Source organism: Lytechinus pictus, chromosome 13 (assembly GCF_037042905.1).
Source record: "Lytechinus pictus isolate F3 Inbred chromosome 13, Lp3.0, whole genome shotgun sequence".
NCBI classification, from domain to species: Eukaryota; Metazoa; Echinodermata; class Echinoidea; order Temnopleuroida; family Toxopneustidae; genus Lytechinus; species Lytechinus pictus.
The window spans coordinates 19,759,065-19,781,085 of NC_087257.1; the positions used below are offsets into that span (position 1 = coordinate 19,759,065).

The following is a 22,021-nucleotide window of genomic DNA, read 5'->3' on the forward strand; positions in this document are numbered from 1 at the left end:
AACTTCTCTTTCTTTTCCTTCTCTTTTTTTTTCTCCCCCTTCCACTTTTGTCTTTCTTCCTTTCATTTATTTTCTTTTCTTCTTCCTGCTTCCTCTATCCTTTCCTTTTTTGTTTTTAATATTCATCTGATTAATTTTCTTCTTTTTTCTTTTCCTTCCGTCTCTTTCCTTTGTTTTTGCTTATAGTTTTCTTATTTTTCTTTTTCTTAATTAACTCTATCTTTGTGCTTTCCGTCATTCTTAACCCCCCCCCCCCCCCACTAGCTCAAATTCTGAAAAATTATTGGAAGAAAAGCTATTCTTTGTTCTTCAATGTTTTTTGCATGAGTTGCATGATATTTCATTTTATTTATTTTCATAATTCACTCTTTATTGATGAAATACATGTAGTTATACAACAATATTGAAGAAATAACAATATCAAACAAAGAATTACTATTAAAATAAAAGTTTTCTCTTTTTTGTTCTTGCTTGGTACTATTCCAGGTAAGTGTAAAAATACATGATCATCCAAAGCTGCCCGCAAACATTTGCCTTCAAACCCCTAGGAATTGTGGGTAATTAGATTTGGCAGGTATAGCCTTGTTACAGGAAATTGGTTGGGCACTGATAGAGTACGAGGAGGCAATCTCCTCTCACTGATGGTGACAAGCATCTGAAGTTTGCCAAGTTAGTACTCCCATGGGAGCTTGCAGTGGAAGTCAACCTGGTGCAAAGCTTTTACCTGTGGCGCAAATCCATTCCACTTGTTTTACCCCTATTTATAGTGAACCTGCACAGACTTTGGAGTTGCACTCATTTTGTTGGCTATGCAGATGTCTGTTAAAAAACTGTTTTTCTTTTACTTTACACCGTTGGTCATTTGGAATAAGTGAGGATCATTTCTTCTTTACTAAAATACAACTTTTACCAAATTGAATTTGTCCGAGCATTTAAGAAGAGAACATTTTTATATCAATGATGGATTACTTTATAAACAGAATGGATGCATTATTTTATGAACTTTTTATATTTGTGAGATGATTTTATGCTGGAACATACACAAGTAGGTCAGTATATCAACTTTTTCTTGCTAATTATAAAATGTGAAGTACATTGTCGGATGGTGTGGGTATTTTGTTGTTGTTAAAAATATGCAATTAAGAATGAAACAGGTTTGATTTGAACTTAAAGTGGATTAAGCTCTTTTCACATGTGGAGGACGACTTGCCTATTTCTGCATTAACCCTATCTTAACTGGGCTGTTTCAGACCAACATACATGTATACTGGGGGGGGGTCAATTTGAACCCCCCCCCCCCCCCCAGATCTCAGCCGTTGATTTGCCCGTGCGTAGATCCGGATGTAAATTAACTGTAAGACTGTAAAGTAAATTTTTTTTTAAATTGATTGCTTGTATTTTTTTATTAATTAATTATGCAAATAAGCGTATGAAATTTGCTCTTATTTTGTTTTTTGTGTATGTTTTTGCTTTTAACTCAAATTATATAGCTAGTAGAATGCTAATTTTTGGTGAACATATAGATTTTTACATTTCTAACAAAAATCCAAAAAAAATTGCCGAAAATTAATTAATTTCCTATGTATCTTATTTCTTTGTTTTTTCAAACCTCTGTTTTTTATTGTATTTTCCGATGAACTTTGTCGGGGACCCTTTTACGATCATAAAGAACATAAAATAAATCCATCTAAACCAACAAAAGTAAAAATAATCATACATTTATGATTTTTGGTTGAAAAACAGAATTTGCATTGACTTTGTACACCTAATCACGTTTTTGAGCAATTTTGGGACCGACATGGGCTTATAAAATATTGCATAATTTCGGAAGCCCCTACCCGGGTGTTGTAATATTGGTCTCAAAAGATGCATGAGACTTGAAAGTAAAAAGTCAGTGAGTGGCGCGGTCAAAAATATTGGCGTAGCGGTGAAATTTGTCGAGGGGGGAGTCAAATTGACCCCCAATCCCCCCCCCCAGTTTAATGAGGGTTAAGTACTCGAGGCTTTGTGAGTATATTTAATAATAATAATGATATGCAACAATAGCGCTTAATACAATGTTTCTATATAAAGCACTGCATACTATTACCCCGGCTTTAGTACGGCTACCTTGATCGGACGCTCAAGCTTTCAAGGAATTTCTTCCTACCAAGTAGCCATTATTTATATTTGTTTATGTAAGAGAATCAATCCCTTACAATCTACAGTGTCTTTGAGAACATTGCTCATATTGAGTATTACTTTCTTTTGTTACAGATCTGATTTCATCTATGATCTGTTTGAGAATGTTGCCGAGAGTCAGCAGTCAGGAGGAAGGGGTAAAGATTCCAGGAAGAAAGCTACCGTTAGTGCTCAATTCAAGGTAATTATACTGCAATCTGATATGAACACCAAATTGAAGATATTAGGGATACTCCTGGATGAAAATAATTATATTGAGATAAATGGAGGAAATAAGACCCCCCCCAAAAAAAAAAAACACTGGAAATTTCATCAAAATCTGATAACAAATATAGTAATTGACTTTTGAAAGTTAAGCAATATTTTGTGAAAACAGTTATTTTATATGTTATTGAAATTTTAATCATTTCATATTTTCATACTTATACATGTATGTACGATATGTCTCCCTTGTAACAAAATAGGTTTCAGCTGCAATGATCATCTTACCCATCAAATCAGTAGTGTATCATATTTTTACAAATGTTGAATAAATGTATTTTCACATATTAAGATACAAAAGAACAAGTGGTGATATGATATCAGCTTGCTCATTGAATATTTATGAAGACATGCATAGATCTGTTTCAATAAGATCATGGAAAACTTTGAATTGTCATAACTTCGTTTTTCCTTATCCATTTGGATAAAAGTTTCAGTGTTTTGTTAGTCGTATTTTACTCATCTGTTCAAATCACACAATTACCTACAATGAGTATCCTTTTAAAGTTTGGTTTATTCTGTTTATTAAGTCTTCATCCACCATGAAACCTTGTTTTTACCTTTTTTAAAACTTCTTTAAACTTGTTCCAAGTCTGCATGCACATTTTGTTTATTTTCAATTCGTTTAATGCCAATTAATCCAATTGCCAACTCGTCTACTATCATTTAGTCTACCATCAGTTCGTCCACTATCCACATGGACTAATTGCCAATTCGGCTACTCACCAGTTCGTCTGATAACCAGTTGGTCCAATGGCCATTAAGTCCATATGCCATTTGGTCTAATTGGACTATTAAAGTGTGAATTGTGCAAAATGAATGAAATTGAAATGGATATTAGACCAACTTGTTATGAGACGAAATGGTCATAGACAAAATGGTGATTAGACAAAGTGATGATTGGACCAAATGGTTGTTAGGCTAAATGGCATTAGACTAAATGAAGGTAGATCATGTGGTGAGTGGACGAATTGGCAATTTACCTGTTATGTGTAGCTACAGGTATCTTAAAATATTACCTTTTGAGATAACTGAAATAAGGATATGATGTATTCTTTGTTACATGCCTACACTAAAGTATGTTTCATTTAGTTATTATATTCTTAAGTAGAGTATACAATTTGTTATATGCCTATTAAAAGTAAAGTATATTAGTTGTTAAATTCTTAAAGGTCACCCTAGAAAAATGTTGATTTGAATCAGTAGAGAAAAATCAAACAAGCATAATGCTGAAAAATCATCAAAGTCAGATGTACGTGTAACATAAGAAAGTTATGACATTTTGAATTTTTGCTTATTTTTCACAAAAAAGTTATTTGCACAACTCAGTGATATGCAAATGAGAAAGTTGACGATGACTCTTACCATTTCTTTTTTTATTGTTTGAATTATACAATATTTCAATTTTTACGGATTTGACAACAATGACCAACTTGACCGAAGCACAAAATGTCAAAACATTGGTAATTCCACATAATCAGGGAGGAATGAATCTTGTTTCACATGACTGAGGATAAAATTGAAATATTTCATATTTGTAATAAAATACAAAGGAAATAGTGAGTGATTGATGTCATCAGTCCCCTCATTTGCATACCGACCAGGATGTTGCATATAACTGTTAATAGGTGAAATTTAAACAAAATTTTAAATGTCATAACTTTCTCATTTGACATCCAATTTTGGTGTGATTTTCAGTGTTATGCTTGTTAGATTTTTCTCCTTTCTTTTTCAAACCAACTTATTGCTGGGGTGTGCTTTTCCTTTAATGTTTAAGTATGCCTATTAAAAATAAATAATTTCTTTTGTAGGATTCACTGCATTCTCTGATGTCTGCTCTTAACAACTGCAATCCATACTTTGTACGATGTGTCAAACCAAATACTGAAAAGGTGAGTCTGTTTTATGAATCAATGCCTTCCAAAAAAAAAAGAGTCTTGATCAGTGGTTTTCGGGAGGAGGATGCCGTGAGTTATGAATGATTTGGGTATCAAATGAGTCGACAAATTGAACTTGTACCATTAGAGCTTACATGTAAGGCTGTAAAAACTGGCTATACAAGGTTAAACAACAAACCTTTTAGACCAGAGTAGTGTGTGTGTGTGTGTGTGTGTGTGTGTGTAGCTCTTTTTAACCAAAAGGAAAAGGTGCTATATCAAATGTTGATTGGATTAAATTGGATTGAATTAAACCCAGAGTTCAGAATAAGAACCATACTGTTTAACCCATGAAAACCATACAGTTATTTCCTGATACAGTATGTACGTGTGATAGGTGTCATCAGAGTTTCATTTGTAAAATATTCTTGGTGACAAGCCTGAGACATAGGGTGAGGCCTTAGTCCTTATCGTCTCCCTTTCCTTATAATTGATATGCATTGCGTTACCCTCATTTATTTCTGTATGCATCATTCATTTCCATAAGAAGCCATTATTGCACATTCAAGCCAATGTTGGAGATAAGTTTTCCATCCCTAAACTGACCCTATCACCAATTACTAAGCCTGGTGTGGTTTTTACACACCGAGGCATAGGGTTAGGCATGCATGTACAGTAGGGTGAGGCATGTCTCCCGCTCCCTAAATTTGACTTGCGTTGCTCTTTCGTTTATTCATTTTTTATCATCATTCATATCTATAACAAGCCATTACCCATAACTATTCAAGCCAATTTTGTTTGACGAGTGAAGAGGTCTATTTTCCTTCCTGTGCACTTCTCTCCAATAGGGATGAATGAAGTACTTCCTTGTCCTGAACAAACCTGTCTTCTCTCCTCATTTATGATCATGTGAAACAGTTATAAATCAGGCGATAGAAAGTGCTTATCAATCACCTCATAAAACCAGTTTAGAAGAAAAGGTTTTGATGCAGAATCAGTTTGTATATATATTTAGTGCACCATTGAATAGGCAACGAGACAATCGGCGCCTCGTAATTGCTATATTATATTATATTGTATTGTATTGTATTGTATTGTATTGTATTGTATTGTATTGTATTGTATTGTATTGTATTGTATCGTATCGTATTGTATTGTATTATATTATATTATATTATCCTTTCAAGAAAGTGCAAAATTATTATTCAATGAGCCTAGAAAGTTTAATGTCCTGTCTTGAATAACCTTGATCATAATTATTATCATGACAGACATTTTAGCAATACAATACATTACTCTTCATCCACCTTAAATAAACCTAATAAATTTGTAGGGTAATAAATACATATTTCCCTATTGAAATGGGATTTAGCCTGTTAAATATCATGCAAAACATTTGCTGTATAAACATGTTGATTGCCTATTATGAGTCTATGGGCTGAAGTGTTCAGTGATACACAAAAGTTCCTTCACCACAGCCCCACATATGATGAACGAAAATAATCATAATAATAACGATGATGATGATGATAGTGGTGATGATGATGGTGATGGTGATGATGATGATGATGATGATAATGATAATGATGATAATAATTTAAATAATTACATGTATGATATGGGGAACATGTATTTGTATAGCGTGCTTATCCACCTTGTTAACACCAGCCCGGAATCTATATATATATATATACATGTCCACACCAGAGAAGTATTGAAACACCAGTTTGGAATCAAATCGATGCTGTTTTAATACTAATTGGTGTTGTATAAACACCTTTCTGGTGTTGTTTAATACTTCTCTGGTGTGGACATATATAGATTCCGGGCTTATGGTGTTAAATCAACACCAGAGTTTTTGCAGTGTGCCGGTAGCCATTTACCTCCCCTGGGTTGAGTGAGTACATCACAATTTCTTGCTGATCGAAATAATGCCATGGCTGGGATTTGAAACCATGGCCCTCTGTTTTAGAGTCAGGAGACTTTATCCACTGGGCCACAATGCTCAAATTGATGGGGGAAAATATACTTTATTACTTTTATTAATTTCTAGTGGTTGAATTTTGACCTCTTCTTACTCCAACTTCGCAAACTTATTCATAAGCGTGTATCTTTATTGTTATTTTTTGTAATGTACATGCATATAAATGAGTAATAAAAGTATATATTTGACATGTATAAATTCCTGTAATGCTGAGTCTGAATATCCCAAATCAAATCATGTTGATGTGTAGAATATGTGTTTATTGATTCATTAATTATTTTATGCACTATAATGGACTACTCATGCACATTTCCATTATAAATCAAATTCAGATTTCATTTTCACACCCATCTAGCTTTAATATCATCATCTTTTCATTTGCTTTATATTATTTTGATCGATGAATTTGATGGATGAACTGTTGCTGCGCAAGCGCCATGAGCGTCTCTGGACGATGTGTGTGCTCAATAAGATATTATTATTATTATTATTTTTGTTATTATTATTATTATTATTATTCCCATTGTCCACAACTTGATGTTCTGTTGGTATATTAAACAGCAACCGGACTTCTTCCAGAAATCTAGGGTTATTGTTCTATATTCTATCAAATGGGTCCTCTTCTCATTGTTCACTTCTCTTTTATTATTATTATTATTATTATTATTATTTAATGGTGTTTGATTTGATCTTTGCAGCAACCCACCAAGTTCCAGCCCCAGGTTGTTTTGAATCAGCTTCGTTACTCTGGAATGCTAGAAACGATTAAGATTAGAAGGGCAGGATACCCAGTCAGAAGATCCTTTCAAGATTTTGTTGCAAGGTGAGGGACAAAGTTTAGGAAAGCAGCAATATATGAAATATGAAAAGAAAGATGCGTTTTGAAAGGCAATTCATCAGAACTGTGGACACTAAAAGTGTCTTACCCCTGGGGGTGTTTCACAAAAATTTAATTGTGACTTAGTGTTGCTCTTAAATTCCCAGTTGCAAACAAAATAGGTTGCAGAAATATTATTCTACCTATTAAATCAGTAGTCAATTCAAACTTTTTACTTCTTGGAAAATGGAGTACAAAATTTGAATAAACATAATTTCATATAATAAACTACTAAAGAACAAGTGTATATACATATATGACATAGGTTTGCTCATTGAATATTCATGAAGACATGCATACAAATGACGTACATACATGTACCTTATAATGCAAAACTTAAAAAAAAATCATTACTTTGTTACTCTTTGTCTAATTTTGGTGAAATTTTTACTGTCCTGTTTATCTGATTTTAACTATTCTGTTCAATTCATAATATTTTCAGCCTGGATACCCCTTTAAATGTTGAAAAAATCATGTTGGGCTTGAGTTTTATTGTGATTGTAGCCTAATATTATGATGACACACACTCTTAGAATAACTGAGCTTGAATTCTCTTGCAGGTACAAGGCATTGCTGAGCAAAGTGACGGTGAAGAAGATGACGTCATCGGACGATGCCAAAGAGAAGTGCAGAGTACTCCTCTTGAGTTACGATGAGACGAAGAAACAGTGGCAGCTTGGAAAGAATAAAGCATTCCTAAAAGAGACGTTGGAGAATACACTAGAGAGGGAAAGAGAGAGGATGCTAGGAGTCAAAGCTGATCTGATCAAAGCTGTCTTCAAGGGACATATGCAAAGGTAATCAGCAATGTACAATTTCACTTTTATTCTGGTTTCTTAGCCTGTTTAAAGCTTTGCTAGAGATATACTTGTACTGTAATTCATCAAGCATTTCAATGGATCAAAAAGTATAATGAGCATTGAATATTTTTGTCATCTGTTCGTTCTTTATTAAAAGCACATTAATTTTATATTTTGAAATATTTAGCACTTTCTCTTTTTAATGTTAAAGGATTCTTGAATGCTTAGTTTGCCTCAATGTAATTAGTGATTGGATATAAAAATGATGCAAACGTTGATTATATCCTGAAATTTTCAGCTCCTTCCATGCTTAAAATTTGGTTTTATACCAAAATAGATTGAAAAAGACATTTTTATTTTGATTGGGTGTGTGCATCCCAAAAGATGTGAAACACTTGAAAATGAAAAATCAGCAAGCAATGCAGTCTTAAAATTTTGTGCAGCAGAGTAGCACCAAAATTCGTAAATGGGGAGGGGTCAATCTGACACCCCTCTCCTTGTGAACTAATGGTTATAAATTAGTATTATTATTATTACTATTATTATTATTATTATTATTAAATGGTTAATTTTAATAGATAACTTATTTAAGCCAACTGAAGCACACATGTATTTCATTAATTCATATCTTGTGCCTTTATTGATGTATCTTGTATATCACTATTTTCTTCTCAATTTTATGTCTTCTATTATTGAATTTTGATTCGGGTTCCTTTTTTCCATTTTTGTGATTGTATATTTTCATTTGTAGAAAAAAATACCTACGTACAAGAGCCAAGATCATCATGGTACAGAACATAATAAGGGTATGTAACACAGTCAAGAAATCTAACATTTATTTGTTATAATAATGTGATGTCACCAAAAAAAAATAGTTGGTATGCAAATCATACTGTCACCCCTATACAGTGGCGTACGCATGATTTTTGAAAGGGGGGTGGCAGTCAAGCTGAAAGAAATGTTGACCACAAATTTTAGGTCATTTCGTACCCCATAAAAATTTGACAAGGAAAAAAAAAGAAAAAAAGAAATGATCTTCACCATCAATTTTAGGTCGTTTCCTACCCAAAACACAAAAAAAAGGTCTTCAACATTTTGTAGGGGGAGGTTTTGGATTCTTAGGCGGGGGGGTTGGGTACATGTATATAAAAAATTTAAGGGGGGTTGAACACCTTTAACCCCCCCCCCCTTCGTAACGCCACTGCCCCTATAAATGTAATTTGTAACCAGGAAATAAAAAATAATTTTGAATGGAAGAAATAATAATATGAATTATTTGAATTACATTGTAAAAATAAGGGCTATGGTGGATGCCGGATTTTAAACGTATTACGTTTGAAGAAATTACAAATTCAAAAAAGTTCCTCTCTTACATGTACTTATTTGTTTTTTGTTGATGTAGATGCATCAGAAGCGCCTTGCTTTCATGCGTGTGAAGAATGCAGCGATCGTTATGCAGAAGTATGAGAGAGCTCGGAAAGCCAGGATGTATCTTGGTTATCTGAAGGAAGAGAAGAGGAAAGAAGAAGAAAGATTGAGGGAAGAACAGAGAAGGAGAGAAGAAGAGGAACAAAGGTAATCTTTATTTATATGATGAAAGTTGCGCATATGTCACCTATTGAGAAATCTACTGAATTGTATAGTGTGTACATGTAGTTTATTCTGAAAAATTCAAATTTTACATTTATTTGAATGAATAAATGAAATTGACGTGGTGTTATAAATACGTTGTAAATATTCAAGTCATCACACAATAATTTCGTCATTTGTATTGTTGGATTTGTACATGAAATCAATTTTTCAAGCAAGTTTTCGGTACAATGTGTTGCAGAACTCTTCGTAACTGCGTGCTCAGTTGTTGCTTATGTTGTTCCAATCGATGCATGAGATATATAAAAAAGGAAGTCATGACACATTGCTGCCAGCTCCTTGAGTTTTGTCAAAATATTGTGTGCAAGGTCAAGGGGTGAAGTCATATTAAATATCAGTCTCAATCTATTTAATATTAGTAGTATATGAGATTTATATTGTGCCAAATCCACTCTGCAGAGTGCCCAAGACACAATGAGAGTAAGAAAGTGATATTGAATGTCGGTCACGGTCTGTTTAAGTAATATCCAATAATATCTTGTGAATTCTTTTGCTAGAGAGCTGGAGAGACTGAAACAAGAAGCAAAGCTGAAAGAGATGGAAGAATTGCAGAGGAAGGTAATGTTCTACCAATCTTTAAGTTAAATTAGTTTCATTTGTTCTATTTACATGTACATGTATTTATATCTACAATTCGCTTCAAAATTTTACACACATGTATATGGTGTTGAATAATTCAATTTGAATTTTCAAAGTCACCTTTTGTAATGCTTGCTACATTTGATATAGATAGTTAAAGTAATATTTTTTCATGAAGAATGTTTTATCAGATGTTGCTTGGATTAGCTGTCAAAAAGACCTCCATTTGGGTCTGTACCTCTGCTGTGTGTCGAAGTTGATATGTTGTAAGTCAAGTGTGAAATTAACAAGACACACTTTTGAATGTTTTGGGGGGTTTTTTAGCTTGAGGAAGAAGCTCGACAGAGGCAAGAAGAAGAAGAAGCCAAGAGAAAACAAGAGGAAGAACTTAGATTGGCCGATATCGAGCGGGCGAGAGAAATTGAAAAACAGAAGATGATCGAGGAACAAGAAGCAAGGAAAAGGGTAAGTCTGAAACCAATATCCAAGACCCAGCATCTTACATCAATGAAGATGTTATGAATAAAAAAAGAGAAACATCAAACTAGCATGATATAGAAAGTTTCATCAAAGTCATGAGTTTAAGTTTTCCAGACAAAATAATCTCTTCTCTTACCGCTCTCTGTAAGAATGTCTATAATTACATGAGGACCATGTAATATCAAATGCTCGGACTCTTTTCATTTTTAACGCATCAGCACTGTTCTTTCCTCGCCCTTACTGTGCAACTTAGAATATATACAAATAAAAACTATGGACAGGCGAGGCCCATTTCATAAAACTTATAACAAAATAAGCCAGTTCGTAGTTTCATTCTGCGCATGGTAAGAAGGTAATTTGTGCTAAAGTGACGGGATGGTTTAATATTTAATGAGATAAGCACCATCTTTAATGTCTTGATTATTCATATATTCTTTTGAAATGCGTTTTTGGCCAAGTACATGTACATTGCATTCAAAGAAGAAATGCAACAAAAATCTTCATGGAGTGTTCATTGGTGTGCTTTTCTGGGGAGCGTTTCATGAAAGGACTTGTCGGACGTTTTATCCGACAAGTGCTATTTTATCCGACAGTTACTATAGTAACAGTGCTTCTCAACCAATCAGAATCCAGGAAAGTTGTCAGATCTGACAACTTGTCGGACGAAAATATTGATGAAACGCCCCCCAGGTCACCTGGTCTATGCAATTTCTGCATCCTGCTATCTGAGGCATACTTACATAATATCTTTCTTTGAAATCTGCCTATCATAATGAAAGAAATGAAAGGTCATTTGACCAAATTTGCTCATGAGGTAACTACGAACTGGTCTATTGGCAATAACAGTTAAAAGATACTGAAATAATGTGAAAAATAATTGATATTTTCTTTTTTTTTCTAGGCTGAGGAAGAAAGACTTATCAGAGAGGAGGAGGAGACAAGGTATGTAGAAACTGCAGCCACCTTTTTCATGTGATTTGTGTTGACGCATGATTTTGTGCACAGTTGGTAAACCTTTGGTGTACTTACATGTAGTGATAAATGCCAAATTTTCCCTGTTTATCATAATGGGAGTTAACTAAAGCACAACTGTAATCAAAACTGGACAAGTATAGCATTTTTGGGGGCCATTGAAAAAAAAATTATCTTTGTGAAATCAGGAAGTCTTAGCTGAAAACACAATAATTCTGGTAATTATTAAGACAAAAAATGTGGGACAGTGTACTAAAATTGTTTTGAAAAATACCCAACACTTAATGGAATTTCATGCTTATTGTGCTCCTTTCTCAGCAATTACACATTTTTGGTCCAGAGCCAGTTGGCACATATTTTTTATTTATACATACAAACATTTTATTGGATTCTGTTCGAACTCTTCTAGAGATTGTTACCACAACTGGAGTTCATAATTCAAAGCTGTTTTCATACTAATGAGTCAGAAAGAAGAGGATCGAGGGTATTTGAATTCCAGTTCAACGTGATTTAGCCGTGAACCAGAATAGCCTGGTGGTTAATTCGCTGCCCGGAGAGCAGTAGATGGCAGGTTCGAATCCCACTGGTTCAAATTTTTTCTGACTTATGACTTTCATTGCAGATCGAGCGTACCGATCTTAAACAAATAGGAGTAATGCCGAAAATTTGATAACAAATTGTTTTGATATTATTGTAGGAAACGAAGGGAGGAGGAATTACTGCGAGAGGAAGAAGAACAGGAGAGGGCATTGGAGGAGGAGGTTGCAAGACGTGAAGCTGAGTTAGAACGAATGAGACAGGCTAGGTTAGCCGAGGCTGAAAAAGACATCATGCAGGATTTTGATCAACAAATTGCCATGGTAACCAACATGATGCTTTCAGTTCAATTTATTTTGATCTTTCAAAACCAGCTTAAATTGTAAACAGTATTGACATACATATTAATATAACAATGGAGGGATACCCTTAAGCAGAATATGTGTAAGCAAGGTCTCAACATACAGTATAAAATTAACATTGACATTATATACAATCGTACATTGATTTGGAAAATTCACTATCTTTCTTGCATATTCCATTTTGCATGAAATCATCTTTTGGTCAAATTTCAATCTGACGTGTGCAGACTATTAATATGTACTTTTGTAGCATTCTGTAGTAAAAAGCAACATCTCTGCATTTTGCAGACCTTTTTTCAAGAATGCCTTGGGTTTTTTTATTCCCAGCCTTTTAGTATTGAGGCATTAGATTTTTTTTTTCTGAAAAAATCTTAACTTGGTTTGAATATTGATGTTGTTATATCCTAAAATATATTGTTTTATCTGCATGTACATGTACATACAACGTTATGTATCTGTTTCCCTTTGAGAATGTTATATAGAAAGATGTCTCCTTTTTCAAGGAAACTTTTTGCTGTATCATTTGACATTTGTTATTTTTTTGTGGAGCGTTGTGGCCCAGTGGATTAGTCTTCTGACTTTGAAACAGAGGGTCGTGGGTTCGGATCCCAGCCATGGCTTAATTTCCTTCAGCAAGAAATTTATCCACATTGTGCTGCACTCAACCCAGGTGAGGTGAATGGGTACCCGGTAGGAAGAAATTCCTTTAATGCTTGAGCCCCTAGGCAGCCCAGCTAAAGCCGGGGTAATAGTAATAGCAGGGCCCGCTGGGAGAACAGTTTTCAGAACTGACGTGGCTTCCCTGGGTAAATAAACCTTTATTATTAGTATTATTATTTTATATATTTCAGTTTGAACAAGATTTGCCTGAAGACGTTTCTGAGATGGATGAAGATGAGGATGATGACACCATTTCAAGGAAATCTGATGAAACACAGTACTTTGAGGGTTTCCTCCAGATGAAAGCTGGTTAGTAGTATAATGAGGGTCTTTTCTACCGTAGCCACCAAAATATGGGACTCCTCGCCTTTACTAAAGATTTCACTAACAATTAGCTACACTATAGAGGTGTCTTAAAACTTACCAATTCTCATTTCTGTACATTTTCCATATGAAGTTATTTTTTTTAAACCCTCATTTTATGTTCTCCTTTCTTTGTTCAATCTGCTTTGTATCTTATTAAAAGGAACTATATAAAATGAAATGATACCGATAAACAATTCTTCGTAATCTGAATCTGGGTTAAATTTTGAATCTGGTCTCAAGTTGGTTTAACTATTGATAGCCAATTGTGATGGGTATATCTAACAATACAAGTTCAACTTGTTGGCTCATTTAACACTGAAACCACACATAATCATTCATACTGAAATAGTTTTCTTTGTCCTTAACATGAAGGAAGAGCGAAGTAAAGATAGGAAACATATAACATAAATGCAATGGTTAGGTATTATTATTATCATTGGTACATGTAGTAGTAGTATTTTTTTCAGCATTTCAACAAGGAGCAATTTACATAGTAACACACAAAGAGAAATGAAGTAAGGATGAATATAGCACAGGTCCAGGTTGTGTGGGATAGGAAAAAATAAAATAAATTACTGTAGCCTGCATAGTGTCAGTCACAATTATTTGTAAGACAGAGCCCTGATATGGCTTGATATATAAGCCAGTTCATAGTTCCACTCTGCGCATGATCAGAAGATTCTGCGCATGATCAGAGGAAGGTCATTTGTACGAAAGTGACATGGTGGTTTAAAATCTAATGAGATAAGCACCAACTTTGATGTCTTGATTATTCATATATTCTTTCGAATTGTGTTTTTCATTTACATCAACAACAATGCGTCCACGAACGACTGGTATTTCACAGTTTGCCAAGTAGGCCTACATTGTGCAACATGCTATGATATGCATTCAAAGTAGAAATGCAACAAATACATGTACCTTCATAAAGTGTTCATTGGTGTGCCATTCTAGTCTATTCAATTCCTTCATCCTGCTATGTAAGGCATGCTTACATAATATCTTACTTTGAAATCTGCCTATCATAATGAAAGAAATGAAAGGCCATTTGACCAAAATTGTCCATGAAAGTAACTACGAACTGGTCTATTCTTCTCTATATCCAGGAGGTATGATGAACACATGGAAGAAGCGTTGGTTTGTCCTCCGAGATGAAACCTTGATGTGGTTCAGGACCAAACAGGTAAAAGGTCTTCATTCTCTCTTTACTGAATAGAGGGCTTCGTAACACAAAGGTTTTTTTTTCTGTTTTTCTGTTTATGGTAACTCCCGTAGGAACTCGGCAGGACGGCATTTTTGCTGATAAACGCCAAGCTGGTATATAACCAATTACAGAGGAAACATTTTATGTCTAGGTTAATCAGTCATAGTGGCTGACGTTATAGACGACAGATATCACTCTCGGCCTTTGTATCAAAGTGGAGACAATGACAGTGTTGGGATTCAAACTCACAACCTTGCGATTATGAGTCCAATGCTCTAACCACTGGACCACACGACCACACGTTTGCGGTCAATCGCTAAATTCCAATGTCCAATCATGGTCATTCTTGCATGTGAATTTCTCGTAAAACAATGACTAGGAGCCAATCACGGTAGTTTTTTCATATTTGCAATTCAATGCAAAACTTTTTGCTACAGGGTCCAGATGAGAGGAAATGAAATCCATGAAAAACAAATGTAACTAGCACAAAATCGACAGAAATGAATTTTTTTCAATATTTCCATGCTGTTGTATGGAGAACTGAATTAAACTTCATTGAATTTGGCAACATTAAGACTCAACATCAAAATCATTAAAAATCACAAGCAATTACGATAGTGATGAACCAGGACCTCTAATAAGCAACTTATACATGTGATGGGGCCCTAAGGCGACACATTAAAGTATATAATTATAAGTTCTATTTTGACATTTATTCCATTTAAAGTATGAGAATTCAGATTATAATAGATTTTTTTCAGAATCGACTTGAAAAATCACCTGTTTGTTGCCACATACATGTACTTCATGCACTAGTGAAAATTTACTGTGAAATTTTCTCGATGGTTATTGTATCAAAATGTTCTACCAACAGGAGGCATTAAAATCTGGATGGCTTCAGAAGAAAGGAGGAGGAACGGGAACATTATCAAGGTAACTTGTTTTCTTGTCTAGTATAGAAAGAATAGGCCTAAAGTCATACACTGTGATGAATAAAATGCGTGTCGTTCTCATTCAACGTCTGGCCCAGGCATTGTGGGGTTAGGATTGGGTCCCAGCAGCACTTAGTACTCTTTTGGTGAAGGAACAGACAGCCTTGTGGGGTTGGTTACACTTAATCTAAGAAATCATGGGGGTGGATGGGAAGGAACTTCTGAAATATCATTCATATAGACTAGAAATAAGGGAGGCCCTAGTATGGACCCTTGGGGAATGCCACATTGCAGGTTTGATATACAGTGGTCAAATTCTGTATATTGTCGCCTGTCAAAATGGTAATCACTATTCACCGTACACCACTTTGCTTAAGTTCATGGTCTCGGGTGTTGCCTAAGGTGAGTCTTACATAATACCTTCTGTGAATTGTTTTTGGCGATGACATGTTATCATGTTCGTCTAGGATTGCCAAGTCTAGAGTTGATGAAGATTTGACTATGATGGAGACAAAATCTCATTACTAGTTATTTTTTCACTCCTGCTTCCACATGTTTATAAATATTCATTATCCATTTTTTTTTATTTTGTAGACGTAATTGGAAGAAGAGATTCTTTGTTCTGAAGGATACCATACTTTCCTACTATGAATCTGACTCTGATGGTGCTAAACTTCTTGGAAAGATTGACATCAGAACCGCTGTGTAAGTACATGTACAATATGAACCAACAACAAAATGACTCCTTATAATATCAGATTCTAAATTTTGAACATGTTTGAGCCAAATTGGTTCAGAAATATTTACAGTTTGGAAAATGATTAGTGGACTGCTTTTCTGCTGAGCTCTCATTTATTATTTACCAAGCTGTAGATTAGACAATGTGAGACCGGTTTTACTCAGTTTCATACCGATTATCTTTAAAAATAATTCTTGTAGGCAGATCACAGAATTTTCATATTACAATCATATGATTCTCATATAATCATATTACAATCATATGATTCTCATATAATCATATTACAATCATATAATTCTCACATTGCAGGCAAATCATTGATAGCAGTGTAGGACGAGAGAACTCATTAGAACTGATCACAGACCAGCGTACATACCATGTAGTAGCTGATACTGCTGATGAATGCAGGTAAGGGACATTAGCTCATTTCTCAAAGAAATATTAAGATTGTACTTCAATGTCAGGATAGAGGTGTTGTGGCTCAGTGGATAAGTCTTCGGACTTTGAACCACAAGGTCCGGGGTTCAAATCCCACCGCAGCACTAGCGTCCTTTGGCAAGTCGTTTATCTACATTTGCCACTCTCCACCCAGGTGTAGTAAATGGGTACCCAGTAGGAAGGAATTCCTTGAATGCTCGATGCGCCCAATCAGGGTAGCCATGCTAAAGCCAGGGTAATAATATGCAGTACTTAGAAACATTTGTATTAAGTGCAAAATAAATGTTGCATATTATTATTAAAGATGTTAATCTACCATTACTGGTTGTTGTAAGCTGTGTCAAATTTCTGAATCATCTGTAATTTTCGCCGTGTTTTGCCTTTGAAACTGTAACAAAGAGATAAGATTGATGTTAGTAAAATGTTTTATTTGCTTAAACTGAGATGTAGCTACATTGTAGCTAGGGGGAAAATGAAATGGGATTTGGGTGGGGTGTTTCACAAATCTGTTTTTAAAGTTAAGCTCAACTATGCACATACACTGTAACTGGCACATGCTCTTAGGTGCTATTCAGTTACATAGGGATATCATTACGCACAAGAAGGTGGTCACCAGTCGTGCATGAAGTCATTCGTAACTTATGAACAGCTTTATGAAACACCCACTGTTGATGAGGAATGATTCACTGATGAACATCATTTTATCTGTGTGTTATGACAGTGAGTGGTACAGTGTACTAACCAGAGTGAAGAATGCCAATGAAGTAGAGCTCCGTCTGATGCGGGATGAGGAGGCTAATTCAAAGAATGCCATCGGTTCTCTTGATGTGGGTCTCATCGATTCAGTCGTACCTGTCAATGTGGTAGCCAAGTAAGTCTCTTACACCAATTTCTTTCAAAAAATTGGTATTCAGATCAAAATATAGTTGTATTACTTTTAAAGAATTTTCATTTATTCAGTTATGCCTATCAGTATTATAAGTTACTTACATGACCTACCACCCTGAAAGCAATAACACTTTGCCCAAAATGAATTTTGATAATTTTATTGAGCTCGAAAAGACACATCCAAAGCTTTACGATAACTTGTCAAAATTGATCAAAAATAACCCACACTAGTACTTGTACTTATTTCATTGTAGAAGAAATTCAGTGAGACATTGAAGAAAATAAGGATAAAACAAGTTTGATGTTCGGGTTTTGTTCAAGCATGAGATGTGCACACTGCACTTTCGATGACACTTCCAAGCAGTCTGCAAAAAAAAAATGGTGTCTTTATTCAACTTTACATGTTCAAACTTTGATAGATTCAAGAAGAGGAATTACTCTTTCAGATAATCTTTACTTTTTGAAGACCAAATTACGATTTTGACTTTTTACAGAGAACCTTCCCTGGGGTCATAGACTTCAAAGCAGATTCACCATGAGCAGGTTCAGTGGACAAGTATCTCAATAGTTACACATTATTCAACACAATTTTCTATTGAATACACACTTTATTAGGTACATTGTATTTATGAACATGTAAATTGGTCCTACAACATTTCATTTCAATACAATGTTTTATTTTTAATTATATTCTGCTTTCTTTTTCCTCATTAGGCCAAATGCGTTTGCTATCATCACAGCAGAAAGAGTTATAAGCCTTGTAGCCTCAGCAGCTGAAGAAATGAATAATTGGCTCACAGGTAAAAAATCTCCCATTATCCATGCATAGAGTGTACTGGTACATGTATGCCTTACACTCCCTGAACCCGTCCCTCTGGCAGCCCTCGCAAAAAGCCTTTGGGAGGGCAATCCAGATCCACTATGAAATCTATTAGAAAATGAAGGGCACCATAGCCATTTTACATCTACTTTACATGTTAAAAATAAGCAAATAATATTATTTCAATAATAAAAGAGATAGAGATCATTCATGTTGAAATTATATTGAATTAATTGGCTTGTACATGTATTTGTATAGCATTCTTACAAAAGAAACACCAAGCAAACTACCTTATTATGCAGCTTATTATCAATGAGTGACGTCACCTCGGTGAATATACCGCCCCCGTTTACAATACAACTCGGTTAAATTCCATGAGATGGCGTCGCAATCTAGAATATAATAAGTGGGATCCTTACAGCTCTGATCACGTGATGGCGTACCGACTCATCACTGATTAGAATCTACATAATCTATGTCATGTTATTCTCTATCCCTCTGACCAGCATTGACCCAATACCATAAGGGTCAGCGAACCTACCGGAAAGAGGAGGTCATCCTCAGCGGCTGGATGACCAAGGAGAACACCACGGGGATCGCCAGGGCCGGAGGCTCGCGCAAGAAGCGTTACTTCGTCCTGACTCAGCACTCGCTGGACTACTATCGTAGCATCGAGTGCCAGCAGAAGATGGGGGCTATCGCGATCAACAGTCTCTGCTCGGTCACGGAACCGGATGAGAAGACGCACAAGGAAGAAGGTATGTTAATCAGTAGTAATAATGATTGTAATATAACTTATAAAGTGCCACATCCATTTTGCAGAGTGCTCAAGAGAGTTGAGAAAAAAAAATTTGAACAAACTTTTTATCAACAGGGATACAAGTTTCAATGTCATCAAGAAAGCTATTCCACAAAGTAAGGCATGCCTGAGCAAAGGATCTTCCCCCCCCCCCCTGCCAAGTTTTTGAAACTTTCGGAATTATAAGAGCACTACATGTTGATGAGTGTAGAGACCTTTTGGGTATGCGATAATTCATACACAAGAGATTGTATTGGAATGCTGATCAATAAATTCAGTGAAAAGCAAGAAACAAAATCTTTAAAGTTATTTGATGGTACAGTTATCACTAGGGAGAAATACCTTTACTATGGATTCAAATACATCAACGAGCTCCCAATAACCTCAGTGTTCACGCGACACTAATACTGAAGTAATTTCATTTGCTAATTTCACGTTCAGTGTTGGTGTTCGTGTTGAGAGCCTGAGGAAAGCTGCTTAACCGATCTCCAGCAATGAGCTGGGTTTACAAACTGATTGCTTTATCAATATCTCAAGACGTCATACCTCTGCTGACGATATCAATTTTACATGAGAAGTCTTGACTCTCATGCCAAAGTATAGATCCTACTTATACATCTTCTAACATTGCAAGGCAGAACCTTTCAGCTAACTGGGTTTAAAAAAAATAAATTTCTTACTTGTCATTGCTCCTGCATGATTAATGGAACATATAGAAATATTTATATCTCAATACTCTCAAACATATGAATGTTACATGAATGATATTCCATTGTTTCTAAATCGACATTCCTATCTCATGTTCATTTACTGTAAATATGCTGTTATTTTCTCCTTTTTTTGCAAGTGACAGGTATCTTTATGTGCTGTGAGTTATTGACCAAATAAATAATACAGGGAAAATAGTTAAGTCTTTGTGCAATAGTATTCAATTCTGTCGTAAGAAATGACAAGTAATTTATACAGTACATAAAAGTTTCTTGTAAAAGCTGGTGACACTTTTGAAAATAAGTGGCTTGAATTTAACTTTTTCAGCAAGTACATGTAGCTATAAAAAAAAAAATAACCGCATTCCAAGATTTTGGCAAGGAGTTAAATATATGTCTCAGTGGCAACTCACAAAATTTGCCAAAAAAAAGTGAGAAAATAACAGCTTATACAGTATACTATTCCATTTATTTCCTTGGTATACATTGCTAAATTTTAGTCCATGCTCTCTGAAACTTTCATTCATTGCCTAATTATCATATACTCAAATTTTATGTCCATTTTTCTTGATATTTAATCATAAATACATAATTTTTTAGGAATGTTGCACAGTGTCGTATTAAAAGTTTGCCTTTTCTTCTGGAATACGGAGCACTATAACAATAATATATCAATCATTGTTAACTTTTTTATTAATGTATGTGGTGTTAATGTTTGTACTTCCTAATTGTACATTTGATTAAGCTAAAATTCATATTTATCTGTCTGAGTATTACACTAGTAAAAAATCTCAGCTCATATTTATCTGTTCAATTCTAGGCAGTCCTTGTTTAACAGTTACATGTATAAAAATTGCTCATTTTTAAATAATTATTGATGTGTAATATTGCAGTTGGCCTTGCAGTAATATTTGGTAAGCCATTTTAATATAGATTTAGGTTCGAATAAATTACAGTATACAAGCTTTCATCCACACCCAAGTAACCCTTGAAACACATAGCAATTGATATAGACACTAAGATAATATTGTAATAAATAGCTGATGCACAATTTAATATGGTCTATTTAATCATGAGTTTTTTCTTTTTAACAATTCAGTCATTAATACCATTATCCTTTATTTCTCACACCTCTTTTCATTGATTTACTCGACTTGCGCCATACCCCCCCCCCCCCACACCCTCAAACAATCCAATTCAATTGGCACACTTCAGATGTGCATATAGTAAATGATGCACCCACAGACTATTACACTAACGGAATCGATAATGAAAATGAGAACCCCACGTATGAAAACCTTCCCGTGTCTCCGTCGTTAAGTAACGGTTTTAGAGGGCGCAAGCTCAGTCGTGTCCCCACCTTAATACGCACCCGAAAGAAATCTAAGTCGTCAGGGCCAGAGGGTATGTATATGACAGAAAATTTGTTGAAAAGATGGTGTCCAAATGCGTTGTCTAGTGCGTGAAGTCAAAGCAATGTTGCATGTCGATGGTACTTTGATATTGCATGTCTATGTCATTTGTGTTGTGAATTGCATGAGCATGAAAGCCAAACTTGAAAAGCGATATCATAGAGCAATTAATGTGGAGAGAAAATCTTCACCCAAAAAAGGTTTGGGGAGGGAACCGATATTCCTGCAAGACATCATGACAATTTTCTTTCACCATGTTGCACATATTTAAGATTTTGTTTTCCTGAAACGACTGGGTACCCAGTTTTGGAGTTAGAAATATTTTCCTGCTGCCCATCAAGGCATTACATGTAATTAAACTCCCCCCCCCCCCCACATATTTTTTATCAGATTATTTTTCATGGCAAGTATATTAAATGCTATGTAACTTCAAGATCTTATACTAAGGCATCACAAATTAAGTCTCAAATGTTGCACAAGCTTCCAAAGAAGAAAA

The 22,021-nt window shown here is 34.9% G+C and overlaps 1 protein-coding gene across 4 annotated transcripts in view; it reads left to right on the top strand.

Annotated features, from left to right (window-relative positions):
- LOC129274172 (unconventional myosin-X-like) overlaps positions 1-22,021 on the top strand; it is a 67,644-nt gene that overhangs the window by 19,482 nt on the left and 26,141 nt on the right. For 3 of the 4 annotated variants that reach the window (XM_064109017.1, XM_064109018.1, XM_064109019.1), the window contains exons 14-32: positions 2,257-2,362; positions 4,254-4,334; positions 7,002-7,126; positions 7,741-7,977; positions 8,732-8,786; positions 9,383-9,555; positions 10,128-10,188; positions 10,534-10,674; positions 11,591-11,631; positions 12,359-12,521; positions 13,412-13,529; positions 14,693-14,769; positions 15,665-15,723; positions 16,317-16,427; positions 16,771-16,869; positions 17,621-17,770; positions 18,502-18,587; positions 19,114-19,365; positions 21,329-21,517. In XM_064109017.1, the coding sequence (XP_063965087.1) occupies positions 2,257-2,362; positions 4,254-4,334; positions 7,002-7,126; positions 7,741-7,977; positions 8,732-8,786; positions 9,383-9,555; positions 10,128-10,188; positions 10,534-10,674; positions 11,591-11,631; positions 12,359-12,521; positions 13,412-13,529; positions 14,693-14,769; positions 15,665-15,723; positions 16,317-16,427; positions 16,771-16,869; positions 17,621-17,770; positions 18,502-18,587; positions 19,114-19,365; positions 21,329-21,517 (2,324 nt within the window). The remainder of the gene's footprint in view (positions 1-2,256; positions 2,363-4,253; positions 4,335-7,001; positions 7,127-7,740; positions 7,978-8,731; positions 8,787-9,382; positions 9,556-10,127; positions 10,189-10,533; positions 10,675-11,590; positions 11,632-12,358; positions 12,522-13,411; positions 13,530-14,692; positions 14,770-15,664; positions 15,724-16,316; positions 16,428-16,770; positions 16,870-17,620; positions 17,771-18,501; positions 18,588-19,113; positions 19,366-21,328; positions 21,518-22,021) is intronic. The other variant, XM_064109020.1, reaches the window with a different exon arrangement.